This window comes from Pleurodeles waltl, chromosome 12 (genome assembly GCF_031143425.1).
Source record: "Pleurodeles waltl isolate 20211129_DDA chromosome 12, aPleWal1.hap1.20221129, whole genome shotgun sequence".
Taxonomy (NCBI): domain Eukaryota; kingdom Metazoa; phylum Chordata; class Amphibia; order Caudata; family Salamandridae; genus Pleurodeles; species Pleurodeles waltl.
The window spans coordinates 245,296,730-245,316,237 of NC_090451.1; the positions used below are offsets into that span (position 1 = coordinate 245,296,730).

The 19,508-nt window shown below is 41.6% G+C and overlaps 1 protein-coding gene across 1 annotated transcript in view; it reads left to right on the forward strand.

Moving 5' to 3' along the window:
• Positions 1 to 13,607, forward strand: part of ZNF507 (zinc finger protein 507) — a 94,287-nt gene extending 80,680 nt beyond the window's left edge. Inside the window, exons 6-7 of the mRNA XM_069217603.1 lie at positions 3,676 to 3,810; positions 3,945 to 13,607. Of these exons, the coding sequence (XP_069073704.1) occupies positions 3,676 to 3,810; positions 3,945 to 4,308 (499 nt within the window). The 3' untranslated portion in view covers positions 4,309 to 13,607. The remainder of the gene's footprint in view (positions 1 to 3,675; positions 3,811 to 3,944) is intronic.
• The last annotated feature ends 5,901 nt before the right edge of the window (positions 13,608 to 19,508 follow it).

A 19,508-nucleotide genomic window follows, 5' to 3' on the forward strand; every position in this document is an offset into this window, starting at 1 on the left:
AGCACAAACACTACCATTACTGCCCTCTTCACTTCACACCACTGTAAACATGCTCACTCGCAAAGCCAGCAACAGTTATTTCCTCTCAGATCTTCCACATTGGGACAACATTTTTTATAATGCATATTGGACACCATACTGCTTCCCCTCGTCCTACTCAAAGCCTACATTTCTTCTTTCCCCTGTGTAGGAAGTTGGCTCTGTATGCACTATTTCAAAGTAAGGAATAGTATGCACAGAGTCCATGGGTTCCCCTTAGAGGTAAGATAGTGGCAAAAAGAGATAATACTAATGCTCTATTTTGTGGTAGTGTGGTCGAGCAGTAGGCTTATCAAAGGAGTAGTGTTAGCATTTGTTGTACATACACACAGGCAATAAATGAGGAACACACACTCAGACAATTCCAGGCCAATAGGTTTTTGTATAGAAAAATATCTTTTCTTAGTTTATTTTAAGAACCACAGGTTCAAATTCTACATGTAATATCTCATTTGAAAGGTATTGCAGGTAAGTACTTTAGGAACTTTGAATAATTAGAGTAGCATATATATTTTTCACATAAAACACAAATAGCTGTTTTAAAAGTGGACACAGTTCAATTTTCACAGTTCCTGGGGGAGGTAAAGTATTGTTAGGTTTTGCAGGTAAGTAAACCACCTACGGGGTTAAGATTGGGGTCCAAGGTAGCCCACCGTTGGGGGTTCAGAGCAACCCCAAAGTCACCACACCAGCAGCTCAGGGCCGGTCAGGTGCAGAGTTCAAAGTGGTGCCCAAAACGCATAGGCTTCAATGGAGAGAAGGGGGTGCCCCGGTTCCAGTCTGCCAGCAGGTAAGTACCCGCGTCTTCGGAGGGCAGACCAGGGGGGTTTTGTAGGGCACCGGGGGGGACACAAGTTCACACAAAAAGTACACCCTCAGCGGCACTGGGGCGGCCGGGTGCAGTGTAGAAACAAGCGTCGGATTTCCAATGTAAATCAATGGGAGACCAAGGGGTCTCTTCAGCGATGCAGGCGGGCAAGGGGGGGGGGTGGGGCTCCTCAGTGTAGCCACCACCTCGGCAAGGGAGAGGGCCTCCTGGGGGTCACTCCTGCACTGAAGTTCCGATCCTTCAGGTGCTGGGGGCTGCGGGTGCAGGGTCTTTTCCAGCCGTCGGGATTTTAGAGTCGGGCAGTCGCGGTCAGGGGGAGCCTGGGGATTCCCTCTGCAGGTGTCGCTGTGGGGGCTCAGCGGGGACAACTTTGGTTACTCACAGTCTCGGAGTCGCCGGAGGGTCCTCCCTGAGGTGTTGGTTCTCCACCAGTCGAGGCGGGGTCGCCGGATGCAGTGTTGCAGTCTTTTTGGAGCAGGTCCGCTGTCGTCGGAAGTTTCTTGTTCCTCTTGAAGCAGGGCAGTCCTCTGAGGATTCAGAGGTCGCTGGTCCTTGAGAAAGCGTCGCTGGAGCAGGTTTCTTTAGAAGGCAGGAGACAGGCCGGTAGGACTGGGGCCAAAGCAGTTGGTGTCTTCTTTCTTCTTCTGCAGGGGTTTTCAGCTCAGCAGTCTTCTTCTTCGGTAAGTTGCAGGAATCTAAATTCTTAGGTTCAGGGGAGCCCTTAAATACTAAATTTAAGGGCGTGTTTAGGTCTGGGGGGTTAGTAGCCAATGGCTACTAGCCCTGAGGGTGGGTACACCCTCTTTGTGCCTCCTCCCAAGGGGAGGGGGTCACAATCCTATCCCTATTGGGGGAATCCTCCATCTGCAAGGTGGAGGATTTCTAAAAGTTAGTCACTTCAGCTCAGGACACCTTAGGGGCTGTCCTGACTGGCCAGTGACTCCTCCTTGTTATTCTCATTATTTCCTCCGGCCTTGCCGCCAAAAGTGGGGCCGTGGCCGGAAGGGGTGGGCAACTCCACTAGCTGGAGTGCCCTGCGGTGCTGGGACAAAGGGGGTGAGCCTTTGAGACTCACCGCCAGGTGTTACAGCTCCTGCCTGGGGGAGGTGTTAGCATCTCCACCCAGTGCAGGCTTTGTTACTGGCCTCAGAGTGACAAAGGCACTCTCCCCATGGGGCCAGCAACATGTCTCGAGTGTGGCAGGCTGCTAGAACCAGTCAGCCTACACAGGTAGTTGGTTAAGGTTTCAGGGGGCACCTCTAAGGTGCCCTCTGGGGTGTAGTTTACAATAAAATGTACACTGGCATCAGTGTGCATTTATTGTGCTGAGAAGTTTGATACCAAACTTCCCAGTTTTCAGTGTAGCCATTATGGTGCTGTGGAGTTCGTGTTTGACAGACTCCCAGACCATTACTCTTCTGGCTACCCTGCACTTACAATGTCTAAGGTTTTGCTTAGACACTGTAGGGGCACAGTGCTCATGCACTGGTGCCCTCACCTATGGTATAGTGCACCCTGCCTTAGGGCTGTAAGGCCTGCTAGAGGGGTGACTTATCTATACTGCATAGGCAGTGTGAGGTTGGCATGGCCCCCTGAGGGGAGTGCCATGTCGACATACTCGTTTTGTTCTCACCAGCACACACAAGCTGGCAAGCAGTGTGTCTGTGCTGAGTGAGGGGTCTCCAGGGTGGCATAAGACATGCTGCAGCCCTTAGAGACCTTCCCTGGCATCAAGGCCCTTGGTACCAGAGGTACCAGTTACAAGGGACTTACCTGGATGCCAGGGTGTGCCAATTGTGGATACAAAAGTACAGGTTAGGGAAAGAACACTGGGGCTGGGGCCTGGTTAGCAGGCCTCAGCACACTTTCAATTCAAAACATAGCATCAGCAAAGGCAAAAAGTCAGGGGGTAACCATGCCAAGGAGGCATTTCCTTACACCCTGCCTATCCCTCAACATCTGCTAGTTTGTGCAGGAGGACAAGCAAGAGATTACAAATTAATTAACTAGGAGATATTGAGGGAGAGGGATGAGAAGGAAAAAATTTAGGCTTTGAGTGAGGCGAGGGGAAGTGGTTTGGAGTCCTATAAGCATTTTTGAAAAATGATCACAAATTGTGAATTTTCTGTCATGCCTGTTTTGTTCCCTCTCCATGGTAAGGTCCATATCAAGCGCCCTGCATTTAGCTTTGGATATCTCCTGAAGCCATGTCCATGGCACCAAGTATGTGCATGTCACCTGGAACCTGAATGTCTCATGTTCAGCAGGCTCAGCCAGTCTGTTTCTAATAACCTTTAGCTCTTTCCTTTACACTGATATATTTCACTTGCATTTCCAGCTTCATCACCACAGCTAGGCTGCCGTCCTTTCTCATCCACCTTTGAAATCTGCTGCATTTAATACTATGAAAATGTGACCTGTATCCACCTACATGCCTGTCACTAATTTATGGAATGCTCAAGTGATTTATCTTCTACCTGTACAGCTGCTTGTTGTCTGTCTCCTGATACTCTGATCAGTCCATGTATAGTCCCCTCCACCAATCCACATGGTAATAGCTGTGGATTACTGCTTGCTGATGGGTCTTCAGGATTACGCCTTCTCTCCCATTTACTCTACTACATACCAAGATTTATTCATTTGTAGAGCAATCATGTTCAAAATGCTGTATCTGCTAAATACGTAAACGTGACCTTTGTTGAATCTCTGTTATGAGGTAGTAATTGCAGTGATCTTGTTATCTTAAATTGTCTCTCAAACACTGGCATGTTCTAACATGACAAATACCAACTTTTTTTGTTTTTTAGATGCTCCCTTTGTGGGTATGTATGTAGTCACCCTCCATCATTGAAATCACATATGTGGAAACATGCAAGTGACCAAAATTACAATTATGAACAAGTGAATAAAGCCATCAATGACGCAATATCCCAGAGCAGCAGGTGTGTCAACTTTGAATGTTCATTGGTCTTGTAATCTTAGAAATGTGACCTGTTCAGATGTTGCTATTTATTTGAGAACTTTGGAACCTGCTTATTATTTGACACTTACATATATATATTTTTTTATTTTAAAGGGTTCAAGAGGAAACCCAAAGTAGTGTACAAGATGGTGCGGATGATATGTCAGAATCTTTCTTTCAAACGCCGGAGAACTTGATGTCATTATCAGAGTTGGCAAGCCAGACTAGAAGCGAGATGGTTACTTCAGAGGAAGTCCAAAAAGGAAGCATTTTAAGGAATGTTGTGCACATTTCAGAAAACAGTTTGGCACAGCCACGGCCGAGTATGGAATACTGTGTCCTCCTGTTCTGCTGTTGTATATGTGGATTTGAATCTACCAGTAAAGAACTTCTTATGGATCACATGAAAGAACACGAGGGGGAAATAATCAACATTATTTTAAATAAGGATCAAAATGCTGCTCAAAGTACAATCTAGTAAGGACCGTTCGCAAAACATTTTCAGTTCTTTGAGCTACATGTTGTAATCTGTGTTGCACAGAGTAATCGCGGTTAGTGGAGACCTTGAAAAAGATGCTGGTTCGCTACTGGAACACTGTTTATGCAGGGTCCACCGTAACCAAATGGTTTAGGGAAGTGTAACATAGCATAGTTTTCTCTTCGTGATTAGTGATTTTGAAAAATTGTGTTCCTCTGACTCCAGTTATCTCTTAGACCTTGGCAGTTAAAGTTGGAGCTTCCATAAACATGGCTTCTAGACTCTCCTCTTCTACGTCAATCTAATCCAGGGCTTTTTGTTTTGTTCTCGTGAGTTGACAAATGAATGGTGAGCCAGTTCTGATGACTTCCATATCCTCCCTTTGTTCACTCACCACTGCTGGGTACTTGGATGCACTTGCCCGTTGCTGTAATGGATGATTGAACCCTTGTTGGAGAGAGCACTTTCTGATACATGGCAACATCATTCAAGCACTAAGGAGTCCCATTGAACATACTAAAAAACAAGTCAGGGTTTAACATAGCGGCGGTCTAGTACAGTGATTTAGTTGCAGTTTGTGCAACTGTGGTTTCATATTTGTGTTTTTTTTTTTTTTTTTTTTTTTTTTTTACTGAGTTCAACTTTTTAAGTAGCAGTTAATGTTTGTTACAGTTGATTGAGTGTCATTCTGTTTATAAGTATTAAATGCACCATATTTTATTTTGTGCAGTAACTTATATTTGTTTTTAGTTTTAGGCTGAATTTTGGTTTTGATATTGTATTGTACAGGCAGATGTATTAAGGGTGCTCACAAATTTGGAGCCTGAAATGACTTTTTGAAGAAATAACACGTCCATACTAGTGATTTCTTACGTCCCATTGTGGTTTTTTTTCTTCTCTAAGCAAGTAATACACACCAGTCACTGATCTTTCAGGAAACTGCAGTGCAGCAACTCTGCCAAAGAAAATCTCAAAAATCTAGTTAAGTACTCCAAATTCAACCTTCATCTATGCTTACTCCTTTTCATTTCAAATGGCCATCCAGAAAAATAAGGATTTTATGTGTGAATGTTACCTTGGTGTTTCCAGTTTTATTGTCCTAATTTAAAGCATAGCACAGGTCTTCAAAATTTACTTTTTATGGGAAAGTGATATTTGCTCATCCCAGAAGCAACTTAACCATTTGATTGGTTTGATACTACTTTGAAAAGGCTCAAATATTAATCGACTGAGTGAGCCAAGTGTTGGCTGATTCTAAAGCTTATGCTCATACTACCACAATATTTACAGAACCTTTAATTTGAGCAAATAAATAATTTATTAAGTTATACACATTATGGTGGATCGGTAATTGTGTATTGTTTTCTCCATGTATCTAAACTTTGAAGGAGCATTATGTCTGACTTTGTCTCTTATCCCTGTTCATTATGAGTAGTAGAAGAGAGAGTTAAGCATATAGACATAGACACTCCTCCTTTGTTTTCCAACTGATTTGGAACACTTTGGAATTTGCAAAAATTAAACCTTCCCACATAGAACAGCTCTAAATATCTTCATTATTTAGATGGGTGGAGATCATGGCTCTTAGACCATAACTCTGGTCAGCTGCTTAGAAAAGCACCCAAGCCTTTCTGCACCCTCCTCTACTTCACAAAGTTCTTTCAAATATTAGGACAAACTACAGATGTTTCTTCATTCTGATGACCCGTACTTGGTCATGCCAACTTTGATCGTCAATGTTTATATGTATATTTAAGCACACATTCTGCACAGCCCTCATAATTGAATTTAATGTCTCATGTAGCAGGGTATTTTATTCTCTACCATTTCTGGGTTGTTTGTTTTGGGTGATTTACTAATACTGGCTCAGGACCTCACTTTGGACTATCTAAATCTCTTTCAATTGTGACAGTTGGATGGAGCCAGGTGGTGTGAGTTTCAAGAGCTAGTGGCTTTATTGTTATGCCTAAATATTATATTCCCTGTGTTATGATCAGTTAACTGCGCCCCTCCCTTTGAGTGGTGGAGATTATATCATAAATGACTTTACAAAATCTTTTTCTTTTTAATCCTGGTTTCTTAAGATGCAAGTTTTTTTTTTTTTTTTTTTTTTGTCACAAAGACCTAGGCTCCATTTAGATTCTCGTCTTTTCTCTGCTCTGGAAACTCCACATTGAGGTGATTATTTTTTATTTTTATTTTTCAATGGTTTTACGTGATCAATGAGGTTTAAACCCGGTCCGCTTCATATCTAAAAAGGATAGTGACGGTTTATTCTTATAGAGAATTTCAGGAAGGTATTAGGTTGTCCTTCCCAGAATGCGTTCTTGATGCATCTCAGTTTTATAATTTGCTTCCAGTGGGGAAAATCGGGGTAAGAGAAAGGAAAATGTTTTGAATATGGCACCAGAAGTAGATGTGTGTAGGCTCTTTACTGTTGTTTGTATCATTCCTCCATATTAACTTTAGCTCACGATTTTTGTAGTGGTCAACATATGCATATGAGGAAAGTATATGCACCAGAGAGGCAGGACTGGCTGGAAACATATCCATGCAAAGTACACAAAGCACACCACTCATAAAAATATACTAACTGAGGAAGATCACCTCTTGTTTGCCTAAAGAGGCAACAGGCTCTAGTTGCTTTCAATACATCAGACTTCCATTTTTAATGTTGAAATGTTCTGCAAGGTGATCCTAATTATTTTAAAAGGTGAGCTATAAAACAGTCTTATTATTGATACAAGTTTAAAATCATCAGTTTGTTTTGTATTCTTGTTGTAATGCCTTCTTTCCCCTTTTGGGGTTAAAATACCTGAGTGTCATGTTTTTTGTAGTGATATTTGAATTTTGTATTTTTAATCCTATTTATAATGTATTTATGTGAAGATGTTCTTTTCAGAAGCCTGCTTGGCTCCTCACAAAAAGAAATTAGTGCACACAGACTAGTGCACTGTTTTTATTGGTGCTAACTTTGTCTGTCTGCTTATGTCTTTTGTTAAGGATGGCGAATATTTTGGAAGGATGAGATGTGAAATGCGTCTACATTTTAAGACAGTTTATTCTTAACTGCCTAAGCTTGGGCCTGAGTTGTAATTTTAGTCATGTGGTATTTTTTCGGGTTTTGAAATCATTACTTTATCTGCTTCTAACCTTGATGTTATAGACCTGTTTGACAGTACTTTCCACATAAACCTGACATCACAGCCGCTAATGACTGCTTACAAAACGATTCCAGTCTTGCTACAGGCCAGAGTCACCCTGGGGAATATTGCAAAGATTGATCATTGGTGGCCACCACTTGAAAGAGATATATATATATATAGAGAGAGATATTTAGTGTGTGTGTGTGTGTGTGTGTGTGTGTATATATCGAGAGAGACACTTATGTTTTCAGAAAAACAAATCACATTGTTCTTGTAGCAAAACAATAAATAGACTTATTAATTAGAAGACAATGCGATCAGACACATGACAAAATCAGTTGATAGGTTTCCGAATTCTAATCATCATTATACTTTTGATTTTGCGCAAAAGGTGCTTACCGTTCACACAGTTTTTGCTCTGAAATTCTTGGCCTAATAACCCAGTTGACAACTTATGCTCTCGTTACTAATAGCAGAATGTTTCTCTTTGTGTAACCCTGGATAGAATTAATCCACCTGCAGTGCCAAATCTCATCGGGCCCAGAATTATGGGTACGCATTCTACGAACATGAGAATTTTGAACCTGGAGTCAGTGAGTGTTTATTGCTGCAGGGACTGCAGACAGCACTTACAGCCCATCCCACACATGGCCCCTGCAGCAACAATGGGGAAGCAGACAGAGCTCCCAATAGACAGACAATTGTCCGCTCTGACCTATTTCCTCCCACTTCACCACCTACTGGCTTTTCCAGCCATTTTCCCTCTCTACAAAGAAAGTGGAAAATGTCTGTTTTCTCACTGGAACCTAGGAAGACCACAAGGGAAAGGATCTTGTTTCTCCTGATCGATGTGGTTATTCCCCATTCCGAGGATAAATCTTGTCATTGGTGGATTTCAGTGCAGCAATGCCGTTTAGAATCAGAAATTGATACGTTGGCATTTGCTCATCAAAACCCATCAAACTCAAAATGAGTGCCTTGGGGTTGAAACGCCTTTGACGCAATGAATAATTATAAAAGGTAATCTGTCTTAATTAGCCATGTTAGATATATACATTTTATTTAGCATCAACATTCTTGCTGACCTAATTGAGTGTTTTTAGCTGTGTTTTGCTTTGCATAGTCGCTTACTTTATGTATGTCATTTTGTCACTGTCTGAGCACATGACCATCAGGTGCTAAATTTAAAAAAGAAAGTTGGGTAAAATATTAAAAGATCAGTTGATTTCCTCATACTGTCTCTGCAAAGCATGGTCTTCTAATAAATGTTTGATTAGTTGATTGATTTATTGACAATAATGTAAACTTGTTGACGTGTACCACAGCCAGTGCTGTTACTTACCCCAGGCCCATGATGGTTCATAGAGTAGCTGTTGTTATTTTTTGTATGATTAGTACATGATTCAAATTGTAAAATGAAGGGTAGTTCGCTGCCCACTGGTATGGTAATACACTAACTGCATTGTGACTGACCTGTCCTTAAAGAACATCAGGACCCAGGTTCTTTAACTTAATAACATCTCTAATTCTCTCATACCCGTGAAATTTGAAGCTGTCATGTTACTAGAGGTTGTGCATTTGTTTAATTTACGTGCTGTTACATGCAATATGCACCCTTCCTTCAATTAATGTTTTGCTTCAAGAACTAGAATGAAGTATGAGTTGGTTGTATTAATTGTTTTATTTTAAGGTAATAAACCTGTCAGCAAGAGCACTGATCTGGGCTTGCTCAGATACCAAGTTTACAAGTGAAGTTTCCGTATGTATAAGGAAAGTGGAGTTCACTAGAAGCATACAGTAATGTGTTGCAAGGGACAAAACATTACATCACTAAAATTACAAATATGACCCCTTGTTAGGATTTTATCCAGAAGGTGCTGCCAAGTGGTCTCACATCAAGTTGTTGCAGCTTCAGCTAGTCCTGACTTTCGAATTAATAATGGTTTAAATCCACAGGCTTTCTATAACTGTGTTCCGACAGTCCATTGTGCTTAGACAAAATATCTGTGAAGGGAAACTAAGCATAACAATGAAAAGAAAAAATGAGAATCCCACCTTCAGTGGCTGCCAAGGGTTTCAAAATAAATAGCGAGCAAATGACATAGAAAAGATAATTGTGAACTGTTGTTGATATCCTCTGGGTCACAAACCGAAACACCTTAGAACCATTGTTATGACAGGGCGTCATGAAATAATAATTTTGCCCACAACCTTTGAGGGAGAGAGACAAAAAGGCAGAGGCTGTCACTCACACAGATGTGCCTGTAAACCAAAGGAAGAGCCTATCTGAGGGCCATTCAGACTTGCTCATTCTCTCGGGGTGATGTAAAAGGTTGATTATCAAGTTAAATGCCCTATAACTAATACTAGGTCTGAATGTTGGCCCACGTTCATGACGTAAATTAGATAAATATAGCCTTTTATAATGATATTTTTATGTATCAATTTTTAATGGTTTCAAAATAACAGCCAAGCATTCTTCAGAAAAAGTGAAGTTCGCTCAGCTGTGATTTATGTCATTCTGTTCTATAATTTCATTGTATTGTTAGGTATTGCAGTATTTTCACTATTTGCCTATTCACTTTACCCCTTGTGGCTAAAGGGGCCTCTTTTGTTAAAATTGTGACTTGTTGTTACACTCTTAATTTGACCTCAGTTCCATGTTGCTTTATGTTAACAGAGTTATTTCAACAAGATGTGGACAGTGCCCAGAAACATCCTTATGTTACCTTTCCAACATTACTAGTTTCTTCTCAACCTGTTGTTGCAACAGTTTTGCGGAAATCTTTTGAGATAGCACTTAAAACTAGAAATTATTTCATTTTAATTTTCGTGACAGTTCTTTCTACTACTATATACAGCTACAGACCAGCACTTCTTTGACTCCTCCCCAGTTTCACATGTAGCACCAGCCTAGACTCCGCATTTCCATTGTGCCCCACCACTTCTACCTGATCGATGTTACTGAAAGCTGCCCTAAAGTTAATAGACACTAGGTAAACATGCGTTGCAGATCCATGTCTTGTCAGCCCAGATCCGACCACAGCTATGATTGTTCCATTCTGCTTTGTAACCCTATTGTGATTGCCTTTTTTTATGGCATAGTTTTAAAAACGTTGGTCTTCGTAGCTCACTTTTTCTCTGTAACTGAGCCCTATAGGTGCTAGTGACCTAAAAGCCTGGTTTCAATTTCTAGCCCCTTCATATTTACTTAGAGCGTGCAAATGCTTTGGCCTGTTGTACTCTTTGTGGTCTTTTAACCACATCCATCCCACACCCATTACTTTCAATGGTTCCTGCGCTTACCTTTCAAAAATCCTTTATCACTGGTAAATGCTTTATGTTTGTACCTGCTTGGGGCGGTTTTGTTACCACCTTGCAGACTGCCCCTGTTACATTGACAATTGCCGATGCATTTGACTGTGAGCAAACTTTTTTCTTTGTGACTCTCCTTTGTGCTCATCCTCATGGTGGCCATGGCGCTTTGAATCGGCTCGCTTATGTCAACTGTTTCACTTTTCATTTTCAATTTTAAGTGGCAAGAAAAGTTCAGTTAGGAATGTGCAACGCTAATAGCTCTAACTCTAATAAAGACGAGACCCATTGCATTGCAAATGCTTGCTCTTTTTTGTTCTCTTTTGATAGAACAGGCCTCCTGCGTTTTCTAAGGATTAGACCAGCCTTTTCCCTTAGACTCCATTGCCGAAAAGTGCTTGCTGCATGCTAAGGCCTGTAAGCGAACATTAAACGTGTTTAGTCCTCTGATCTGTGGTACCATTGAAGCACATTTGGGCTCTTAATTCCTGTACTCTTAAGGGTTACTTATGATTCTGTGTAGGTGTGTACAACATTTATTCTGGTAACCCGCGATCCAAAGCAGAAGGCTTTAATCCTTCACTGAAAATGTTGCACTACCATAACCCTATGTTCAGTAGCATTGTGAACACTGTCTTGCATCAGATAACAAACTAGCAGTCTGATGCTTTGTATGTTATTAAAGGACAGCCCACAGCAAGTTGTATGCATATAGAGGCGGTAGCACATTTTAATCTCCAAACTCCTGTGTCTCAAGCATCCTGTGAGCCATAATTTAATTTAACCACAGGGTCATGACACTTCTCAGAAGTCGAGAAATTGTGATAACTGTTGTGGAGCACTTATTGAAGTGAGCAATCAAGTGGGAAATCCGTGGTGGGATGAGCTCCAGCTATTCATTGATGTAACGGAGAAACAGTTAAAGATGGTTACTGGCCATCATATGGCAAGAAAGGTGTAATATGTTCTTGCTGCTTGGCCTGTCATATTGTCGATATTCTCTCAAGCAATAATAAGGAACTTTAAATTTAAAATCAGATGAAGTCCTTACTCAGTGTAAGACTGAGCTGGAGATATTAAGTCACTCCTTCAAATCATTTTGCTTTGCTAGAATAGGCTGCCCAGCCTAACATTTCCCTTCTTGAAGTTTGCCACACACTTATTTGAACAGTACGTGAAGTGGTTAGACTAAACGCCATTAATGGCTACCTCTTTCAGTCGTGAGTGATCTGGGTTCAGTGACTGTTTATATAAATAGCAGTGGTGCCCACAAAGAATGCTTAAGATGAGTCTCATTCATTTTATGTAGCCAATTCTCAGGACAGGAAAGTTGTCCAGAAAGGGTAAACAATTTTCATGTAGGAGTTGGTGGCCATGCATATCATAAGTCAGCCCTCCCAAACCTGCTTGCCTGGGCAGTACTTCCTGATGCTGTCGGAATTCTGTTCATCACATTCTTAGACTCTTATACATTGAGATGTTAGGTGTTCAAAGTAGGATAGTGATCACAGTAATCGTCTTATAATTCCCCGTTAAGTCAGAAAGATCATCGTTCAATAGTTCCTTTCCATTTGAGTTACTAGCCTACTAACTAATTATTGACCTACTGGCTGAAGTTGGCAGGCATGCATGACTTGGCACTGAAAGTATATATAGCTTTACTTCTACTTATTTTTTTTCTGGTAACATATAGAGTGAAGTCTTCTCGATTAATGTGTGCTTACACCAATAAACGGGGCGTACATGAGATGAGCAACTCATTCTTAGCAACCAAAAAGTTTAACACAGTCTTGTCTTATTCAGTTGTCCTGTACAAGAAAAGTTACTTGAGATGTAAACCACAAAACATTTCATTATTTTAGTATTTATCGCTACATGCTTGTTGCTTTGTGTGCGTCTTTTGTGACAATTGCACTTGCTGAGCAGTTACATGAGCTTGAGCAAACTGAAGTCTTGCAGTTCTCTACAGAGAAGCAAGGTAGCAGGGAAAATAATATTGTAAGTGAACCACTGATATTTTTACTTTGGGTTTTGCCGCAGTAGCACTAAATCAAATATTTTAATATAGGGTACTTTTCTTAAGTTGCTTTACGCCTTGTTAATGCATTGTTTTAAGGGAACAATAGATTAGAAAAATGACTTTAGTATGTCCAGATTCCTTTCTGTATAAAACCCAATTTCCATTAATATTGCCACAAACAAATAGATAATATGACGTATTGGAATAATCTCCATGATCAAGCCAGCATTGCCTGTATTGATTTTCCTTTTCTGATCTAGGAATAGCCCCTCTGTCCGTGATTCAGAAATCCTTAATACAGATGTTTACAAGGAGCGAGGGCCTCAGCATACACCTAGTTATCTCAGTCTTCATAAGCACTTAATGAATCCTCAAATAAATGTACAGCTGGTGCTCGAAGTAACACAAATATATATTTAATACAAATTGACTTTTGAGTTTGATATTCAGACATTGGATATGTGTATTTTTATAATAAAATGTTTTTGTGTAACACTAGATCACTGTTTTTATAGCAAAACTAGACTTTGACTGACATTTCACAACTGTTTATTTATGTCACTGTATTTTATTCAAATAGGATGGTATGTTCTTTATGGGATTACCCAGCACAGTTAGCTGCATGCCTTAAGCCTAAAGCTCTAGGATTGTGTTTTTATTAGAACTGATTGCCTGTTCAAAGTAAAGGGGCAGTCTGTAGTACTGTTATTTCAGCGTTAAGAAATACCGTGCAATGTTAAAATAATTTAATTTGCTTTATACATGTTTACCATTGTATTGCCATTTATTATATTTTGGTAATAAACATGTTTTGTTAAGTCTGTGCTTTTTTCTAATGTTTACAGCAATCTGATACTAAAGCACTGGATTTCTCATATGCTATCGGTCTTACTTTCCTGTCTACCTTTATCATGTTATCATAGCCATCTGTGATCCAGTTACTTTGGAGCTGATGACTGATCATGTGATGAATGTGGTGTTGGTTATGTGCCTTAGAATTTTTTGTTCCAGCTTGCACCCAGAAGCTAACTGCTTGTAACTCATTGAACTCCCTTTTGTGTGTCTGTACAGTAAATTGACTTTAAAACGTAAAGGTTAAAGTAGAGTCACACGTAAGTAAGGTAGTAAGATTTTAACTTGCGTTAAAAAATAAAATTAAAAAAAAGTTTACATTCCCCTAAGCAACCAAAAGTTAGTGGCGTTCTACTTAGGTCTTTTAATAATGAAAAAAAGTTTTAAAACCAAAATACCAATGAACATTCACCAATTATACGTAAATTACCTAAGTATAACTGGTCTCAACCCCCGGCCAACACCTAATGAGTGGCTAGCTTGCCACAGATTAATTCCCTCCCATTTTATTTGTTTATTTTTAATGTTATTTCTTTTGGTGCTGCAGGACTCCACTGGAGCAAAGGAGTCGACGTCTGCACTAACTCATGCAGGAACAACACAGGGTGGCTATCTGTGGTCCCGCAGGACTCCTGAGACATCGGTCAAATACTCCAGTGAGAGAACCGCGTTACTGGTGCGCTAGATATGATTTGTTTGTTTTTTTGGTGTTGGCTCCAGGAAAAAAACACAAACCTGCAGAGTCTCTGTTTCCTGTAATGGCAGCTGCAGCATTTTCTTTCATGTTGTAGAACCTGTGAGATTTCTTGGTCCAACGGGTCCGAACTGCCTGGCAGGGGGAAAAAAGTCCTCCTGACCGATTTAAAACGAATTTGCCATTCTGTGGGAGTCCCGCAGGACCAACCTTCCAAATCCTTATTTTTGTATCCTTAATTTCTCCAAAACTGCTAAGCAGATTGACACCAAATAACAAAAAACATGCTTTCTAGTTAAGGAGTTTGCTTTCTACCAAACATGGTGTCATTATGTTCAGCTGTTTTCTCTATTTCGCTGTTCAAAACTCACTATGGAAATTGCATGGGGGAAAAATGCATTATCGGACCCCACTTTTTCTTGCCTCCTGAATTTTCCAGGAAGGAGCTGAGGTAGATTAGCCTTTTTTTTTTGTTCAGCATTGTGAAGGTTCTTTGTCAAGGTTATTAGTGAAGCAAAAAATGCTTTGCCTGTGGAAACTCTGACTATCTTTTACCTACACAGTGGCGACCGCAACTGTGCCATATGCAGATGCACATTGAAATATGATCTTTATTACCATTGTTAAGTATGAGAAGGAGCTATGACTCCTAAGAAGTGAAGCTCCAGGTTGATCATGATTCCTCTCCTGATCCTCATCAGTGATAATAAATAGCATATTAAACAAAATACTTCTGTGTGTATGGTTTGAAACTTGGATTTTTTTTCCCTATGTATTTTTTTTATTTTTTATTATTTAACCAAATCCAGGATAGAGAGAGGTAAAATCACATAGGTGACTATTAGCAGAGTTATTGCCTATGCAAAGTCAGGTTCTGATGCCATCACCAGTAATTAAGTTATGATGTCCGTATGTCCTCTGATACTTGAACCTCATTGATCGGGTGATCAGGTTCATCCATTTTTAATCATTGCAAATCCATGTTCTGTGTTTATGGCCCTAGCCTCTCTACCCGTCCTTCTGCTCTTTCCTGCCCCCTCTACTCCTCCAACCTTCTTTGCTGTTGCCCTGCCAGCTTTTCCTGCCTGGTTGAAGTGTTCCTTGACTTGCTTTCTTTTAAAAGAATCCTATTTCCTATTAGTCCCCAAGTACCACAAAGTGGATCAACGCTATATAGAAACAGTGCCAATATAAATAAATTGCAACCTTTAATCTGACAAAATAGTATTTCTCAGGTCATTTTCAGTATACTGTGGTAGTAGCATTGAACTAACTTTTTTTTGCACCCTCGAACAGCCATAATAGACCAACTTCAACGGCTTATCCCTATCTCGAGCTCATCCAGCAGTATAAATAATTGGGGATTGTGATTGTCTGCACCACTTCACAGGTAGTGACCATGAGCAATGCTCTGCTCATCAGAGACATAATGAAAGACCTCCAACAATGGCATGCCTAGCATTTCTCCTGGCTAGGTAGAATTGTAATAAAGATGAGAGTCCTTTCGCACATCCTTTGTCTATTTCAAACTATTCTATTGGTAATCCTACTGTCCCTACTCAAGAAGCTCCAAAATTTGAACAATCCCTTCATTTGGCAAAACAAGTAAGACTTTCTGTAGGCCGCTGTAGTACAGGAGTGTATCTGTCCTGCACATTCTGTCCTGTTTCCAGGCTGCCCAGTTAAGACTCCTTATAGAATGGGGGAGGAAAGATTTGTCAGAACAGCTATCATTCTTACCCATTAAGGGTCAGACCTGGTATTAAAATGCCCATTCACCGCAACAAAAAAGACACCCCCCTGAAAGGCATGTTCAGTAAACCCCACTCCCAAAAAACTGAACACCATTGGGATGCCTCACCTGTGGTGTCCACCCAAGTGACTGCAACAGCAATGGACCTCCCCAGAGGAGGAAGCACCAGTCACTCGTGCTTTAAAAAATAATAATTTAAGAGACCCTTTTCAACACTTTAAGCCCTCAAGCAAGATATGGCTGCGGATGTCAAGGGCATTAAGAGGGGCCTTGGAATAAGCTAGTGACTCCAGAGAAGAGGAGCTTGACCATCGATGTGAACCACTGGAAGTACACAACAGAAACGAGGAACTGCAATGGCACTTGGAAGACCTTGAAGAAAAGTCTCACTGCTTCAACATTAGAAATAAGGGTGTACCTCTTCAGGCAGACTCTAGGACACTGGAGGATTATGTCATCTGTCTTTTCCTCCATGTGACTCTTGTGGATAAAGCCATAGTCCTGAACCACACCCTTAGAGCAGGCCGGCGAGCCAGCTAAATCCCCTGGTTTGCCTCAGTACATTCTGACCTGCACTCACCACTATCGTCAGAAAGAAGCCATCTTGTCTGCAGTGCGAAATCAGAATGCCATCCCCTTTGACAAAAAGAAGGTATGATAGTACCAAGACCTATCACCTATAATGCTCCAACGCTGTAGAGTTCTTTGACCCACCACTGCCTTCTTGTTAGAGAAGGGAGTCCAATACAAGTGGACCATCCCTTCCAGCTCATCTTTATCTGGAACAATGAAATGCCGGCACTCCGCACTCTGGGGTGGCTCGCTCCATACTTAGCAAGAAGGCACCAAAACAGGTTGCAAACGAGCACTGAAAGCTGCAGCGCCCACCCCACTCATCCACCATGCCATGACGTCCCTCGCGCACAGTGAAAAAGCACTCAGGTAAACCCACCGAAACAGAGCCACAAGAAAAGGACGGCTTTGCTGCATCAGCTCCAATGCCAAGACAGTGCATCAGATGCTGACAAATAAAAGTTGGAACACCTGCTTATTATCTGCTGGATATCTGGCATGACTGCCAAAGCACCAGTGTCCACCATGACTTGGTATCAAGACCCCTGACCACCTCACCCCACCATTACTTTTACTCCACCTGTACAGCGACGGAGCCCCACTTTCATCCCAAACCTAACGCAGAGACAATCCTTCGCCCACAAGATTGCCACCTTCTACTTTGTTCAGTATGTTCCCGAGAGGAAAATGCTCCAGTTTTGTTCTGTGCTGTACCCCTCCTTTCCTCTTGCCCGACGACGCATGCAAGGATGCCTCTGGAAGTGTTAACTAAGCTGCCCTGCTGCTTGCACCACCCTTGTAGGCCTGGCCTTCTTATGTACACTAGCAAATGGTTAAAATACTGAGCCTCAATGCTAAACACTGCAGAAGCGCTTGATCTGAGGGACGCTGAGTCCTATTTAGCCGAGGTCCAAACGGACCGCATCCCTGTAGGCGATGCCTTACAATTAGATAGGGATATTCATCCCAATGAAGTGCTCACAGCTATAACTTGCCTGCAGTCAGGTAAAACACCTGGTCAAGATGGCTACACTTCTGATTTTTATAAGGCATTTGCAGTTCCCCTGGCCCCTCTCCTTGCCTGCCTTAATAACTCTTTTCACATATCTGGCTCTCTTGCAGACACCATGAGAGAGGCTAAAATTACAGTATTTCCCAAACTGGGCAAGGACAAGAACCCGGAAATCTGTTCCTCATATCGCCCAATCTCATTACGAATATAGATACTGAAATCTTCACCAGTATACTGGCAACCTGTCTCGCCCTCTTATATGCAGGGTCCAGTGGCCTTGTTCACTCCTGTGGCAACAACACCAAGCGCCTTTTCCACCTTATAGGTGCACCCCATCACTCCACTCTCTATTGATGCTGAGAAGGGATTAGACCAGGTCCACTGGCCGTGCCTTCAGGTGATGCTGGCCAAGGTGGGTCTTTAAGACCAATTCCGGTGTTGGATATGGTGTAGTTACACCAATCCTGTAGCCAAGGTCCGGATTAATAGGCTATTGTCACAACCCTTTAATGAAGCAGGTGGTATCTGATGGGGTCACCCCTTTGTCACCACTTATTTTGCCCTCTATATGGATCTGTTTGTGGAAAGAGTGTGCAGACATCTTCACATATCTGGAATCACCATGGTGATGTAATCTCTCTCTTGGTTGAGATGGCTTGCAGCACTTAAGGTGACCTTACTCCTCAAGATACTCTACATTATGCAGACATTGCCACTGATGCCTCCCAGCATGTTCTGGGTAAACTACAACATCTAACTGAAGATTATCTGTGGGATGGTAGAAAGGCATGAATGGCAAAAAAAAAGTATAGCTACCGGTGGCGGAGGGTGGTCTGGGCATTCCCTTCTTAACACTATTATCAAGGAACTAGAGTGCGAACACCCCTTTACCCCTAAAGAGTGGTCTGACATTTTACACTAGACCTGTACCACTACTTATATTGCCTCTGGGAAGGTGAACTTACTCAAAATTATGCACTACTGGAACTTCACTCCAGCCAGAACAGATAAATAAAACAGGGTGGGAATGAGAGATGCTGGAGGCAAGGCGGGCATTTAGAACATTGGCACACATTCTTTGGCATTTCCCCAAAATACAGCAAAATTGGACTGACATTTTGGCAGACATTGACGAGACGTATGGCACCAACCGCCCCCTGGTTCCCCAGCTATATTTTACTAGGTCTCCCCAACGCCTTAACGTACACCTTACAATTGGCAAAGGAGAGGGCTATTACCCTTGGTCTGTGTGCAGCTAACCAATCCATTCTATCCAGATGGAGTATGGTGAAGCTTATGTCAATAGTCAACCGGAAATTGTCACAATTCAATAAAACTTGAGAGCCCTACATACGGTTTCTATCTTAAGAGTTCAGTGAACTGTCTTGCCCAACCTTTCTGTGGGTCCTTCGCCTCACGCAACTGGTCCAGTACACCACCTGAGGAGTGGAGCAGCAACTCAACTGGCCTTGTTTAACCACCTGTCCTACACATACTATACTCCTTGATATTGAGAGTCATTGAGCTGATCATTTCCTACCTTTCTCCCTTATCCTCCTCCTGCCTCTGCCAATCTCTTCTTCTGTCCTCCCTTTGCTTTGGTTCACTTTCGCTTCTATTCTTCTTTGCTATTCCTCACTGGCCTACAGATGTAGGTTTGAGGTTTTCATTGTCTATTCTTTGAAAATTAACAAAACCGATTTAAACCTGAAATATTGAAGTATACCAAAAAGATGATGGTTGGAATGACTGAATTAATCTCGGGCACTGTAATTGCACAGGCCGCATCACAGGCCATTCTTATTTTGCATGCTATGCCATCATAGTTTGGACCC